Raw genomic sequence first — 17,260 nt, forward strand, 5'->3', positions numbered from 1 at the left:
TAACAGTCAGCTTTATTCTTATAATACAACATAAATGTTTAATCCTATAATCCCCTATTCAATAGTGCGAGCGTAAAGCGATCGACAGCTAAATTTTTTTGGAAATGTCATATTTTTTTCCTGAAAAAAAAAAGTTCTGAGTAGTGTTTTTGATATCCTGAGCAAGATTGGTATATCTAACCAATAACTACTGCGAACATGAATCTGAAGCGCTCGCCTGATAGAAGGGGACCTGTTCTGATTGCAGTATAGACATGACGATACATACATGTAGGCCTATTTTCAACAATCGAGTAATGTGAGCCGAAGTGCGAGCCGATCATTTTTGACATTCAAACCAAGAAAATTTGCATTCTATGCATTTTCTGTAATCCTGAACTGGATAGGTATATAACTAAACAATACGAGCGCTAAGCGCGATGGGAAAAAATGAGATTTAGAGCTCAAAACGGGACACTATACTAGCATGACTAGTATTCGTATTTTGTAATTCGTGAAGATGGGTATAATTAGGTATCTTCCTACATCTATAATGCGAGCGCGAAGTGCGAGCAGAATATTTTTGATATTAGATATGAAAACGTCAATATAAGCACTAGTTTCAAACACTGACAATGACAATTGTAAATTGGAGTTAGATCGCACTTAAGATATTCGAGCGCGAAGCGCGAGCTGATATTCTAAGGACATTTTGTCATCATATGAAAATGGTAAATATCTTCCTATTAGTCTCCCTAATCGCGAAATGAAACTTGTCGACATTCTGAAAAAAGGACAATATAATTGTTAGAAATTTATGAAATTGTTATCTTATCTCATAAGCCCGGTGAGAGCGAGAAATTTGTTGATATCAAGTTCGGAAAACTGGATATTCTAAGCATTTGTGTATTAATGAATAGAAAGCACAATTCACGAACCAAATATTTTGATGAATTGTCATAAAAAGGGATTTTGAATAGTTTGTTTTAGAGTTAAATTTCTCACCAATCAAAATGCGAGCGTTCGGCGCTAGCTGATAGGTTTTGACAATTAGACCTGAATAGGAATATTTTGAGAATTTATGGAATATATGAGAACTATATTAGAGAATGGGTACTTGACAAATAATGCTAGCTAGCGCGTAGCGTACATGAGCTGCATCGATAATGATACCATAAAACGGATTACGGCTGCAATTAAAAAAATGTAAATCAAACAAAATAACAACAGCTCGATCGATGTCCGAGCTGAAATAGGTTTTGTATATCATATGTATATATATATATATATATATATGTATGCATATATAACGATGTTACATAAAGTTCCGCGTGTTGGACATAGATGATATTAATGAGGCAAAGTGGTAATGCATATTTAGTTCCAACAGTTTATTTTGTAGTCCAAAATTTCGACGTGAAACATACGTCTTCTCAAGTTAGGGATCCATACAAGAATGCTCACAATGACAAGAACTGAAATTATAACATTCATGATTGTAGTAGTGCATGTAATCGCGCACAAAACAGCATCACCATCATAATCATAATAAGAAAAGTATATATATATAAATATATACATATATATATATATATATAAATATGCATACCATATCGGCCTATTGAGGAAGATTTGTATCTCGACATCAAACATGCAAGTGCGAGCAAAAAACTTATATAGTCATATTTTGCTCAGCCACTATTTGGGGACCAGGGTACTTCGCCCCCTGGATCGGCCTATGTGATAACGATGAAGCTGAATTTAAAATAAAGAGAAGGGATAAGGAGAAGTGGAATTAGGCCCATAAAAACACCTCCGGATTAAGATCGAGGATCATAAAAAAAGGACTGGAGGAAAAAAATTGATAACGTATGTGTCATGAAGTCTGGAATAGCTTGCTAATTTGTTATTGCTTAATTTCGGCGATGTATCGGATGTACCTGCACCCCAGCATTATATCCTAGTCGATGCTAAATCCTAGCCAAAGAATTTGGGGGCATACCCCCCCCCCATTTTCGCTTTCACCGCCATGTATGTATGGGTGTCCAGTGTCAGTTTTCATGGGATTGGATAACTGACACAATTAAGTTTGGTCCCTGACTCCCTGATGGGAGTATTTAATATTTTTTTGTTTACATTTAGGCCTATAAATTATGATTACTTTTTTTTGGGGGGGGGTCAGTTCCATAACCAGTCTAAAATTTGTACGGGGGCACGATTGCACAAAAGGATAGAATTATTACTATTGAAAAGCTACGAGCAAGCAATCTTTTTTTACCCTTTGAATTCAATAAATAAATGTAACTTTGTGTTATATTTTGACGTGATACTTTATAAACATGTCATGTTTCACCCTTCTCTATTACTATTCTTTTCTCTTCAATGGGGGGAGGGGGGTCAAATGCACCATGATGGGGGTAGACCAAGACCAAGTGCTATAAGGACTATATCAGCAATGCTAGCGCGAGTTTCGATGGTACCAGAATCATGATCATAATAATATGTACTCCCTCCTTATCATGATCATACTTGTCATTATAATTCATAAAAAATTATGACGGTCGAATTAAGGGAAGTTAATGTATTCCCTATCCCCTGAATCGACACTCACCACCCCCCCCCCCTCCCCGAACTCCGAGCAATTTCTGGAGGGTATAGTGAAGGAGCCAGACTCGTATTATTTTGGAGAGAAATGGGGAGAGGGGAGTGTGCATGCGCGTAAATGGATCTCAATTTATTTCAAAGGGGGAAGAGGTCATCGATATCAATCGATGGTATAGTGGGTTATTCATGTTTCGTTCTCGGTGTTTTTTGTACAGTATAGTGTAATTTTAGGGTATATCTTAATTTTGGGGATGTATATGGAAATTCATAAATATGGTATTATGAAAAATGATAGAGAAATGTTACTTCAGCTACCTTCAAGCACTATAGGAAAATTGTGAAGCCAATATTGAACGCAATTTGTGAACGCAAAGTTCGAGCTGATATTTTTGTAATATGAATTTAGAACCTTTCTTGTAATCATGAAGAGTATGTGTATTCCTAACTAAAAAAAGACAATATTCGAATCGTGAGCAGAATAATTTGTACTTATTGACTAGACTTGAAAATGAATATTTTAGGGCAGTTGATATCCTCTTGAACATGTTGAACAGATTGTTATGTCACTCAAGTCAATGTGAGTGCGAAGCGTGAGCAAATTTTTTGTTTATATTATGAACTATTTCTTTGTTTATTATCTATCCCTTCCCAAGTTTTATTATACTTTCTTCCTTCTTTTATCATTTTCTTTCCTAACTCATCTTTTCATTCCCTCTTTTTCTTTAGCTTCCCTTTTCGCCGCCAAAGAGGGGGGGGGGGGGGGCTAAGTGGCCGCTTCGCCCCCGCCCCGTGGATTTGTAAGCCTTGCCTATACATAATGATCCTGTCTTCATGACAGAATATTTAAACTTTAAACTTCCACATAGGCGGATCTAGGGGGCCGAGGGACCGTCCCCCTTTTTGGCAGAGCAAAAACAAAAAGAAAAAAGGGGAAGAAACAAAAACGGAAAAGAAGGGGGAAAAGAAATAAGTGAAATAAAGAGGAGGAAGACGAATGAACAAAATAAAATGAGGGGATGACTTGGAAAATAAACAAATCGTTCATGTCACTTTATAAAATCTTCGCTCACTGTTCGTGCTCGCATAGCCTGCTAGGTGATTTACATATCATGCACAATATGGAGTTTGAAGTATCAAATTTTTAAAGTCAATATACAGAACATACTTCAGCTCAGTAATCGAACTTTCATTTCAAAAGTTGCACATTGATTTATAGCTCATCCGGCCCGAAGGGCAAGATGAGCTTACGCGTCGGCGTGGCGTCCGTCCGTATGTCCACAATATCAAAATGCTATACTTCTTCGCCATTTCAAGTCCGATTTCAGTTGTTTGCTTTATATGATAGCACTAGGTGGGGCATTCAAAACTTCTACACAGAATTTTGAAATTCGTTAAATATGCTGATTTATGCATATTTTTTAAAATTCACATCAATATGCTTCTTCTTTATTTGTTGACAGATTTTGATTTTTTTCTTCCATCTGGTAGTAAGAGCTGCATGAGGTTCACCAAACTTGTACACAAAATTTTGAAATTTTGTCTGGAAAATTATTTATTATAATTTATGCAAAATTTATTCAGAAATCACAGAAAATGCCTCTTCTTTCTTTATTTGTTGACATATTTTGATATTTTTTCTTCCATTCGGTAGAACTTCATGAGGTCCACCAAACTTCTACACAGAATTTTCAAAATTTTCAGTAGAACATTATGCTAATTTATGCGAAATGTATTCATAAATAACTTAAAATTCCTCTTCTTCCGTATTTGTTGACAGATTTTGATTTTTTTCTTCTATCTGGTAGAGCTGCATGAGGTTCACCAAACTTGTACACAAAATTTTGAAATTTCGTCTGGAAAATTATTATTTTTAATTTATGCAAAATTTCTTCAGAAATCACAAAAATCTTTTTCTTCTTCATTTGTGGATCAATTTCAATTTTGTTTGCTTTATATGATAGCATCGCGATGGTGATACAAAATTTAAACATAGAATTTTGAAACTCATTGAATCTGCTATTTATCCATATATTTTAAAAACTCACAGAAATTACTTATTTGTTTGATTTTGGTTATTTTTGTTCCATCTGAGAGCTACATTAGGTTCACCAAGGTTTTTAATTCATATGAAATTTATTCATAGATCACAAAAATGTTCCTATGTCATTTCTTCATCAATTTCAATTCTATATCCTCAATTTATGTCACCAATAATTATAATTCACTACAGTGTCAACTGGGCTGAAATTAAAATTGTGTTAAATTGTGTTGTGAGATGCCGGATGAGCTCCACATCATTGATGTGCTAGTTAGAAAGTGTTCTGTAAAAATGTCACTTTTATGGTCTGAATATTAGTATCTTCTACTCGCGCTGTGTAAAATTTGATTGGTTTATAAGTAGGCCTATATACCTATATTATTTTCTAAGCCTACCTATACGCCTACCTATTACGCTCGCGCTTCGCTCTCGTATCGTTGTTCAGTGATATACCTATCCTGTTCACGTTTACAAAAAAACTTAGAATTTCCCTCCTTTAGGTAAAAAAAAAAATTGTGCTCGCGCTATTTGATTGTTGAAACGCATTCATTGCTAACTGCAAGAAGTCCTTGACAAGGTCCCTTTTCGATCAGATCAAAACGTATATTACAAATTTCTACTCACTCTCCACAGTAATTATTTAGTTGCATACACAATTTGTTCAGGACCACAAACATTGCCTAGAATGATCAAATTTTAGGACAAAACAAATAAAATTTGAAAAACAAAATTAGCTGGCGCTTCGCGCTCGATTCGTCGAACTATTTAGATAAAGCTTTTGAGATTATCATATATTCATGCCGATTTTTAAGAATAAATGTACAGAGGTGCACTGTTAGGACTATGCCCCTTCAAATAGTACACAAATCAAGCTTCGAGCTGCCGATCGGGGAAAATATGGCTGAAACAAAATCCGCCTCCTCACCCCCCATCAGCGGAGGCTGGTACCGTGTCTGTATCCGATATATTATTTGTAAAGATGCCTCTACAAAGGAGCTATGTTGTATTGTATTGTATTGTATTTATTTTCCGTCAATTAAAAATTACAACAAAATATACAGTTACAAAGAAACGATCATTAAAAAGACGGAGGGATTGCCCTACTCAGCGTTGATAACATATCAACGCTGTTTTACAGAGGGGTCCCTTACATAGATATTCATGTAAATATAACACAGGAAAAGAAAAACTAATCGATTTACGATAAAGACGTTTACAAAATGTGAAAAGGTATGTTCTTGAAAATGTTGTTCTTTACTAAATTGTATTTCTGCTCATACTCATTAGAAAGGTGCAAAGTTGAAACTGAGCATGTAACCATTGCCATTATTTTGACCAGGGTATAGGTGCATGAAAAAATTTTGTTTCTTATCATGGTACAAGAACGATTTATCAGTATACATGGTATAGTTTATCTAATGTTCAGTCAATATCAAATTGGAATGAATGTGTCAGGCAAGCTCGCCAACTATAGTAAAAAGGTTCTTATAAAATTTTACGTTGTGAAGAAAGTTTGAAATGGTCACTCGTTTCGTGTTAGATGTCAAGTAAGATTTGTTTATTTATTGGAACGGGTAAAATGAACATTGAGCATTGTCACATCACCCCCAGTAATAATAAAGATCATCCGCCCATGGCCAGGTCCATGATTATTTCAATGCACTATGAATTATGTTGCAATAATTTTGGCCGATAACGCAACATATTCATTTATAGCTTTTCTCTCATAAATACAGTCCGATCGTGGAGGTAGAAAGACTACCTCCATGGTCCGATTGACAATATCCGGATATTTATCCATCTAATACCCCTTTCATAAACCCAATTAAAATGAATTAGGCGGCTAATAGCAGCATAATTTGGTCGTAAAATTGGAGGAGGACAAGAGTTATCCGCATTACTCTGATGCTGCTTTTATCCGCATAATAGCAGCATCGGGACAAGATTTTGAGTTTATGAACGCATTTCCAAATAATGCGGATAATTGCCATGGTGCGGTCACAAGGTCACCCTTTTCCAACACAACCGCATCGGAGGGGGCGTGTCCAGTTGTCATGGCGATTATCCGCCTTTTTCAGGACGGGCGCTCATAAAAGTAATGCGGCTTATTTTCGGAGTTTATGAACGCAATTTTTATTGAATTATCCGTATTACTCTTAGGCGGCTAATTGGAGGATAGGTTTATGAAATAATGAGGGATGTACCTGTATGTGCATGACTTGTTGTCAAGTTAGAAACGAAAAGTTGCAATAAGTTTTGAGGCCATCATTGTCAGAACAAATTCCCAACGACGCGATCTTAGCTCCCCTCCCTTTTCTTCAGAATTTCTTTCTTTATCTACTAATTTCTCTCTTTCATTTTCCTTCTCGTTCTCAGTTTCTTCTTCTTGTGCTTATGACTTGAAAATCAGTGCTTATCATTAAATCATTGTCCCTGCTATTATTTGCATCGCGCACATGGTTCTTCACGCGTCCACCCCAGAAAGTGTTCATTTGAATCAATTAATAGAAAAAAATCTAGCAAGCATAATTTTGAAAATTTCACCAAAACCCGGATGTAAAATGAATAAAATTAAATTGTTTGAATTATTGTCTTAGAGATTTGAAAATAAGAACCAACTTGACTGCAACCATCAAAATGTAATCCACAACGGTTATATATTCAGGAACAAATAACACTTTTCGTCACCTTTTCAATGAGGAGGAAATTAGATAGTCATATTTCATATACTAGAATACAAAAAGAAGTGTGTGCCGTCACGTGTCATTATTCATATACAGACCAGGATGTGCATATAAATTACTGTTCTGTGAAATTATAATAAAAACAATTTCATCCGAAGTTTTGATGAAATGTTCCGAGTGCTTGCATGGATTTTTCTTGTTATTCAAATAAACTTTTTGTTGCGATGGACTTCGTTCAATCGATCGCCATGCTTCTTCACGTGGATAGAGGACGGTTAGTAGCAAGTCAAGTGACCGTTTGCCATATTTTTCCACATAAAAAAAACACGTTATAAAAATCATTTATTCAGTCTAAAGTATAAAAAGGTAAAATCTGTGCACATCGATCACTGAATATATGCATAGAGATCTGAGAAGTGGGACAGATATTCATAACAGTAACATTCGATGATCCATAATATGGAGTCATGCAGTGCCCCCCCCCCCCCCATTGCCAGTTATAAAGAGAAAGGGAAAATTGAAATATGGAGAGAAGTATGACGATATCGACGTTACACCCGACCCACATTTCATTTTTTGGCAGGCCTATATAGTGGTTTACCATGTGAAATGGCCTACATCCAATTATGGAAAATATACTTTCAAACTGAGTGTCATATTTACATAACTTTATCCAATAATTATTACAAACTTATTACTATATCCATAGGATTGCCGGTTTTCCAAAATTTGAAACTGACATAGAGCTCGATTATCTCTAGGCATGCAGCTAGGAGATAAAAGAGCATGCATGGACTTTATACATACACGACGTACCAGGGATATCCTGCACATACAAACCAGTGGACTGTACTGTTCATGACCTTTTTCTACTGGTGTCCATGCAAGCGCATGGTGCAGGCAAACCTCCTTACGTAACCTGCAGTGATTCTTCAACACAAAAACACACATCCCGGTCTCTCTCACACACACACGTATCATATAAGTGAATGAAATTCCAGGCCAGCCAACGTGCATACTGAAGCTAGTCTATAAATTCAAACACTGGTCACCCAAAGACGGTTTATATATAATTTTAGTGACAAATCGGTGCATTTCCAAAACATAAACAGGATGCATAATCTTGGAAATTCCTCTGTAAGGGTTTCTTTCTGTTGGTTTCATGTCCCTTTTTTCTCTTGATTCATCAGAATCACAGAATAAAACTTTTTTTTTCAATCGACTTGAAACAACATATGAGCAGAGACTAACACGCGGGAAGTCAGAACAGAGAAGAACCGAAGAGATTTTTTTTCTTCCAATTCTGTGCTAGTTGTATTCATTGTGAATGTAGTTTTATAAGTTGTTCCCGTGTTATATTGGCAGTCAGAGAGCTTATATTTATGTGCAACAGCGTATCACATCGTGGTTCCACTTCTTTTTTTTTTAAATGGGGACAATCGGGAGCAAGCTGCAAGGAAGATAGGAAAACAGACTGGTGTTCGTGTTTTGCATGTGAGTAACGTATACAAATCGATATGCGATCGAGGCTTTTTAGATCTAAATTAAAGTCTGGCCTGCCGTGCCTGTGTGATGCAAGAAAAATTGATCAAATTATCTTATCAACGAGCTTTGTAAATTACTGAGTAACTCAATTGCGGTAGCGGACTACATTATCGTTCTCGCGTAGGCCGTAGCACCATCTGAAGAGATAAGTGCGTAGCACACGTATGCACGCTGCACGCACGGCAGCAGCGATGATCTTTGCGTTAAAAGTCGGGTTTCCCGACAGAGTTTAATTCACACATAAAAGAGCATAATTTATCATGAAAAACACCATTTCATTTCATATCATCTACATCATGTCTGTTTTAGGGCATACACATTCATATAACATACAAATCAATTAGAATGGTGACAGGCCGATTTCGAGGAATTTACCAAAACTATCCACCCTCTTTAAGGTTTACACGTGCATTTACATCGTCTGCAAATGCAATCGATTGCAAAAATCCTTTTACGATCCTGATGGCAGGCGTTGGATCACTCTTACCTGAAGGAATTATAGTTACAAATGGCCACCGACGGGAAAGTAAGGTTGCTGACGTAGTTGATCTCGACGTCGACACTCTTGGGGTAGTTGGAGTAATAGACGCATCGATCAAACACTTGATAGGTCATCACGCCGAGGGCTATACTAATAACCCAAGACCATACCATCCTGCATGACGGGGGGGTGAGAAATTTAGAATTAAACCTAGTTGGCATTTAAAAAAATGCTTTAGTTCAGTCGTTGATTTAGACAATTTTGAGAGAATAATATAGTATGAATTACAATAATTATTTATACAACTGAACACTCAATGACTTTTACCTTGTTTACATAAATACATGGATACAAACATATATAAACATATTATTTCATGTAAGCATAAAGGCATGCAAACCATAACACATTAATGCATTAATGGATTAAAATGGAACACGTTGGACCTTCCAAACCGACTCTACCTTTGTTCATTGATGGTATAGATTTTAGTAAGAATTGCAGAGACCTATAATTTGCCTTTCTCTTTTTCTCCTCGCCTTTTCCTTTTTATTTGTATTTTTATTCAATTAAGATTGTTCTTGTATTTTATTCATACATTAACCTTTAATTAAGGTTGTCAACACCTTTCCATTTATATATTTGACTTCAACATTGTCTTTTGTCTTTATTTGTATTTCAACATTAATCAAGATTGCCTTTTTCTATATATTTCAACGTCACTAGCATACCTAAGGGGGGCAGACTGCCCCCTCCCCCCTGACAAATCACAACTTTTGAACTTGAAGACCTTTAATTTTTTTTGCTTGTCAATTTTTTTTCTGGTGGTACGAAATCCTTTATTTGTGGTTGAAGTCCTTTTTTTTGCTTGTCAATTTTTTGGGCGGACGAATTTGCCCCCCCCCCTTCGAAATCCTGGGTACGCCACTGTTCAGCATTGAATAAAATTTATTTTTCATCAATATTTCAACGTTGATCGTGACTATATTTCTTTTTTTCATTTATATCTTAATATCTGTGAAGATTGCTTTTTATTGTTTTAATTCATATCTTTTTTTTTTTAATAAAGATTGATTTCTAAATTCATATTTCAAAGTACGTTTGACATTGTTTAACCTTTTATTACTAATGTTTTCACGTTGATTAAAATGGCTCTTTTTGATCATTTATATTAAGTAAATAAAGAACACATTTTTTCGTTTTTTATATTTTGGATTTTTTTTTCGTATGCATAATTCAAATTTAAGGTTCCTTTTTTCTATTCATATTTTATCGTTTATTAACAGTGCTTTTTTTCTAGGGAAAGTCCAACCCAACAAAAGGTTTATTTGAAAACAGAGAGAAACTGAAATCAGACAAACATAACGCTGAAAATTTCAGCAGAATCGGTTACAAAAGAAGAAAGTAATGATATTTCAAAGTTTCGCTTAAAAGTTTTCACAAAACTTATATGCACAAATAATGAGAGACTCAATGACATCACTCACTCACTATTTATTTTGTTTCATTGTTTGAAAATGAAGCATTGTAATTTTCTCCTGATTTTCATGTGAAAAAAAGTTTTATTCCTCCATAAAGATGTGGAATTGCCATTGTTTTAACATTCCTTATTGTCAAATCTGTAAAAATTGAAATATTGTATAACAATAACACAATAAGAAACAAAAGAAATAGTGAGTGACATTATCGGCTCTCTTATTTTGTAAAAAAAAATAAGCGAAACTTCAAAATGTCATAACTTTATTATTTTACCGATGTTCATCGTCATGCTTGTTTGATTTTTCTGTAATGATTCAACCAACCTTTTTTTCTTGGGTGGACTTGACTTTTAATGATTAATTATGTTAACGTTAATTAAGATTTTTTTTTCTTCTTCGTTATATTTCAATATTAAGATTTTTCTTTACATTGTGTGAATAGGGCTACATTAGGAGACTCACTCTCTTCATGCAAAATATTTAATCTGATCCTTAATCTCGCTCCTATTGAAGTGAGACGAGTAGCCAGTAATTTTGGAGTGACATTTGCATCTTTTGGGAGTTTATTTTACCATTTATTGAGTTATAATATCTAGAAAGATGTACAGTACACTCCTAAAGGAGCAAACTATATACGGAAGTACGGTTCATTTAAAAGAGATTGGTTCCTGTCACTCCGTGAGTGTGAGATTAGCTATATTCTACATTTAGAGAGTATATAGTTCAAAATATCCAATATCACATAAAAGTAGGTCGGAATATCAAAATGAAGATAATTCATGTAAAAATACTGTGGTTGGATTTTTATGGATTTTACTTTTTAAGTACATATCTTTTTTTGAAAAAAAAATGTTAGGAGTGGTTTAAGTGGCAAGGAAATTTCATGGAGGCATAATACATTCAATATTCTGGTAGATCATTTTAATGACAACCACCATTATGGTGGTTGTCATTAAAATGATCTACCAGAATTTTTATGATAAAAATTTCGCAACTCATCAAGTTTCATGTTTAATTATTCGAAAGCAAACCATTCTAAAGCAAACCATTGACTAGAATGAAGGGTCAGCTGCATGTGTATACAACCGTTATTAGATTTGCAATAGTCAAATTTTCCGAAAACTTCGTCATTTCTTAATTCTCATTATAAGATATCAAAGCAAATGCGAACCTTGAGGAGCCACTTCAAGTCCTCAAGTACTCAAAACTGGCCAGGTCCTAAACCCATAATGCATCATTCTGAGCAGTGTAACATTGGAATATAAACCTGCTTGAATAGTAACACACTTATTCACTATACTCATATCGTAAGATATGTTACCAATTTTTAAATAAACAAGTATTTTTTCAGTAGAGAAATTATCGCTTCTCTATACAAATTAAATAATAGACTATATACTTTATTCTCTGTATTACTAATAGTTGTCTCAAAACGTATACTTAAAAGATATAGCTATCTATACCCACATAATCAAAGAGAGACATATACATTCACTCACCCTTTGAGATATGCGACTGTATCAGTTGAATTCAGATTACTGTTAATCTAGTCATTTTAACTGTATAGTTTGTTTCAGGGGCGGATCCAGGATTTTTTTCAAAGGGGGGGGGGGGAGGAACACCACACATTCTTCCGAAAAAAAATTTGGCAAGCAAAAAAAATTGTTTAAATGGCATTTTTACATTTCAAATTTTAATTTACCCCCCCCCCTGGATCCACCAGTGGTTTGTTTCAGCATGCATATTATTCTTAAGAGAGAACCAACCAGATGTTGAAAAAGGGAAAACCAAATTCATCAACAAACAATCTCTGAAATATTCATAGTAGAGGGTGAAATCATAAATCATTCCATGTTCGGTGAAAATAGAAAATCGTGTTTGTTGGTATGGTAAAAGGCCTATTTGGTAAAAAAGAAAAAAAAATTGATAGTGAAATTCACACAAAACCTGACGTAAAATCGATGTAGTATCTAGCGTTTTACAGAAACGTACACATTCCTTCGTATTACCTATGTCATTAATGTTATACACAATTTGACACATTTGACACATGCATAAACATCTGTTTAAAGGAATATAAATGATAGTACAGTCCATACCACTTACAAGTCTCTAATTATACGCGAGGAAAGCGGGACATGTGGTTAGAATTGAAGATTTAAAATTATACAAATAAACATCAAAACATAGATTGAACCTAACTTAATTAAACATTTTGAAAGAGGTTGCTTTTAATCATTGGCCTCCTTTGGATTACTCAAGCTGGGTAATATAGTAGATGGGAGAGAATTCCACTGTGCTGGTGCAGCTTTCTGGAAAGCCCGATCCCCATTTGATTTGGACAGTAATTTCAGAGAGAAGATTTGGGAAACAGAAGCGAGAATGAATGGAATGGTGAAGAATGCCTACCTTCTCGTCCTGTTCTCGCGTCCATTGAAGAGATATTTCAACCCAGAAACACTGACAGTATCGGGCACACCCTTGGCAACAACAGCAATCCATGTTACCTTATCCTTGTAAGGAGGTAACCCTTTAAATGGGAGGGGCCCTGCTGTCCCCACCTCTGTGGTATAGATCCCCTTCTCGGGGTCCGTGAAGGCCATTCTCGGATACCCGTCCGTCTCCGGTGCTGAAGATACATGGATCACCCTCGAAGGCATCTCCCCCTGTCCGCATCGACGAACTCCACTCAAGAGCTCGGTGTTTGATTAACAAAATTAATTATCAGCTTTTAATGTTGGTTTATGATGATTGATGACACGTTTACATCTTAAGACCTTTTAGACTCCCAAGCTTGTTTGTGTGTGTAAGACTTTTAGAACCCGACTATTCCCTCGTTGCGCAAATAATTTTTTTGCCTCTCGACAAACATCGATTAGGCAATTTTGCCATTAAATGAAATCGCAAGTTCTAGATTGAACAACGAAGCTAAGAAAGTTTTCCTATTTTGCGTTGTTGAAGCCGAGAGCGTATGGTGAAATCCATATCTATGATCACCTTTAACGAACTTCAACCCAGGGCTTTGTCGCACTATGCACATCTAATCCAAAACTCAAGCTCGCCAATGAAGGGCGCCAATCTTAGATTTAATGTACCGAGCGCCGAGGACACCTTTTCTGGTATTCAGAAACGGCCCGGATCTGATTGGTCGATTTGTCCAATGCATTTTGGTTTCATCACCATGATCACGTGACCTTGGAGCGGTAGAATAATCCAGCCACCCATCCGACTATAAATTTTAGATACATCATAATAAGCACTAGCTGTCGAAAACTACAATAAAGCGAGGAATTTTTTTTACCAAAATTGCCTCTGCACTGCTTGTGTTATCAAAAACTGTACGCACCGGGATCATATTTCAAGGAAACTAAAATATTAAAAATACAAGAATGATAGTGGGAAATGAGACATTTCGCATAGTTAATCAGCGACCAGCCCCAGGGTTGATAATGCATAATGCTTGCCCCCCCCCCCACGCACCCCCCTCTCTCTCCTTCTCTACACAATTTCTTTGTCTATTTCCTACAATTTTTTTACAATTAAGTAGATATTTTTAGTTCAATTTTTAATTTATTACGGTTATTGTTCTTCTGTAATTTTCGATCATTAATTTCTTATTGTCATTGTGCACAACATTTTTTGTTGTTTTCTTTAATATAATTGATCATGTATTTTTTATATTCATTTTAAAACTGTATTATTAAGACCATGATGTAAAATGGCTGTGCTGATCATGGTTTCATCCTCTATAAGTAAATTTGACTAGATAGATAAATAAATAAATGAATAAATAAATAAATATTCACGTATGCGCGTGTGTCTGTCTGTGAATGTGCGGCCAGAACGGCTTAACGAAAAATATGGGAAGTTTTGCATGGAAAGGATTTCTTTCTTCTTTTTATCTCGAATAGAAGAAAATGCTATGCTTTGGAGTGGCTTTATTTGTTCCTTTTCTCAATAAGACAAAAATGCTATGCCTTGGAACAGAAATTTGAGAGTAAAAATGGGGTACCCTCCGCGGCACATACCCATACTGAGTGCCCCCCCCCCCGGAATTAGGGTGTGTACTGATGGGTGGTGATATACCCGTGGCCGAGTGGAGTGGTCTAAGACGCCTGACTACACCATGAAAGTCTGGAACTTTATTCCCGATATGGCCCTTATACAAGGCATTTTATATACAATGCTCTTCTACCTTGCATCAAATTGTTAAAGGAAACCAAAACCCAAGACAAGAAGCAATCTTATTGGAAAGAGTAAAATGAGAGGAACAATTTTACAGTTTCATCAAAATCGTTAATGAAATAAGCAAGTTATGGGAGTTTGAAAACTCTTGTTGTACTTTCTTTGGGATCCTCAAATTTGAGAGTAAAAATGGGGTACCCTCCGCGGCACATATATACTGAGTGCCCCCCCCCCCCCCGGAATTAGGGTGTGTACTGATGGGTGGTGATATACCCGTGGCCGAGTGGAGTGGTCTAAGGCGCCTGACTACACCATGGAAGCAACCGCGTAGCCTGGGTGGTATTCTGTAACTTTGTCATAACTTTTGTCATAAATTTTGTCATTTCAATTCGAGATGTGACACCGCTATGATTGTCACAAATCGGTATTCTGAACATTGTCTTTTCCCTGTCATATCTCTCAAAGTTCCTACCCATCTTTTTGGAAGCGAACCAATCAAAATCATCGTTAATTCCCAGTTGGAGCCCTTCTAGCCAATAGGAAAGCCCCGTGGCAGGTAGGGCGTATCCCCAAAACAGTTGCTGGCATCGCGCAACTAAGCGTATATTGATGCGCTTAATTACATAGAGAGACAGGGAGCTGTGAAGAATTTTAGAGGAGAGGTAGAAAAGTAAGGAAAACAGAGAAAAAAAGTAGGAATAAATATGTAGGGCCTAAGTAATTGTAGCATGAAAAAATAATTTTGAAAATTGTCATGGAAGATGAGTGAAACTAATACCATAATCTAATCTAAATAATATAATTATTTCCTTGACATTCAGTCGGCAGGGTATCGGGATATTTGGTACTAAAAGATATGACAAAATTTATGACTGCTACCCCCCTGTCATAACTTTTGTCATATCTTTTGCTTGTATAAAAGGATTACGCGCATTTAAAGCCGCGTATTTTTGCTGCGCGCTAAAGAGAAGAGACAAAATTTATGACAATTTTTGTGACAAAAGTTATGACATCCACCAGAATACCGATTTTGTCATATCTCTGAGATAAGATAAAATATGGAGAAAAGACAATGTTCAGAATTCATTTTGGAGGGGGCGGTAAATGCACGCGAAGCGTGCCAACCAAAGACCGTGCCAACACTTACAGAGCGCGCAAAGCGCGCTCCCTAGGGGGTGGGTGCAGGGAGGGGGAGTTGCGCGAAGCTTTTAGTGTTTCATAAATTAAAATGAAAAGGAGCCGTTTCTCTTGTCTCTAGTACCTCCAATTCGGTTGACTATATTGCAATTTTGAACCTTGTTTTCAAAAGTGATTGTGAATGCACAAAAGAGGTATACAATGGAGGAAATTAAAATGATAATAACTCCGCGCGAAGCGCGGAGGCTAAAGCGTTTTATCAATTTTTCTTGCCATAAAAAGGGTCCCGAGAAAAGGGTTTTCTCAAAGATATATTGAATACTTTCTTTGGAAAGATCAGATTTGATTACAAACAATATAGCAACAGTGCATATTTTTAACTCCCAAAACAGAGGAGAAGATTGGTAGAGGAAGATATTCCTCCCCGCGCAGAGCAATGAAACTCTGAAATTTCAAAGGGCTGACGTTTCATCAAATGTAGATATCTCTTATACCCAATCGGCTCTAATTCAATTGATTTTCTAAGATTATTGAACTTCATTACAAGGAAAATAGTGCGCAAAAAGTTGAAACTTCTGCGATGCATTGAAACTATCTATCTATATAAAAAAAGGATGTCTATTTTTTCTGACTTATCCTGAAGCGCTTCATTTTGAATATAAAGAAACTTAAGTGTCATTCAAAATTTCAAACTGAGGGCGCAAAACAGGACAGGAGATGAATGTATACAGGGAAATGACATGAAGTTTAATACAATTTGATAAAAAAAATATTGTACTTTTTTATTTAATACGACACGAATTTCATACCTTCCTCTTTTTAAATTAGGAACCTGTTTGCCCCAAAATTATGGTTGTTTAGTAATGAGCTGAAAAGCGGGAGAAGTTGACTTTATGGAGGTGACGGCAGAAACTGATATAAAGATTTTACCCGCCCGGAGCCGACCAGACCAGAAGTTGCGCGATCAATTGAAAAAAAAGATAACTTCATATATTTACTTCGGCCTAACCTTACTCAAATTCATGCCCTAATATTTTAACTTTAACTGGCAAGAAGCACATAGCTGAGGTGGAAAAACAGGGTTAGAGAAAGGTGGGGGAAACAATGGAGAACTTCAATATTGTCATTT

At 35.9% G+C, this 17,260-nt stretch overlaps 1 protein-coding gene across 2 annotated transcripts in view; it reads right to left on the reverse strand.

The window, feature by feature from the left end:
* LOC121406511 (acid-sensing ion channel 1C-like) overlaps positions 1–13,849 on the reverse strand; it is a 35,991-nt gene extending 22,142 nt beyond the window's left edge. For both annotated transcript variants that reach the window (XM_041597525.1, XM_041597533.1), the window contains exons 1-2: positions 13,219–13,849; positions 9,338–9,505 (exon numbers count right to left, since the gene is read on the reverse strand). In XM_041597525.1, coding sequence (XP_041453459.1) covers positions 9,338–9,505; positions 13,219–13,469 — 419 coding nt within the window. In that variant the 5' untranslated portion in view covers positions 13,470–13,849. The remainder of the gene's footprint in view (positions 1–9,337; positions 9,506–13,218) is intronic.
* Positions 13,850–17,260: the final 3,411 nt, after the last annotated feature.

The sequence above is a fragment of the Lytechinus variegatus genome, chromosome 1, assembly GCF_018143015.1.
Source record: "Lytechinus variegatus isolate NC3 chromosome 1, Lvar_3.0, whole genome shotgun sequence".
Lineage (NCBI taxonomy): Eukaryota > Metazoa > Echinodermata > Echinoidea > Temnopleuroida > Toxopneustidae > Lytechinus > Lytechinus variegatus.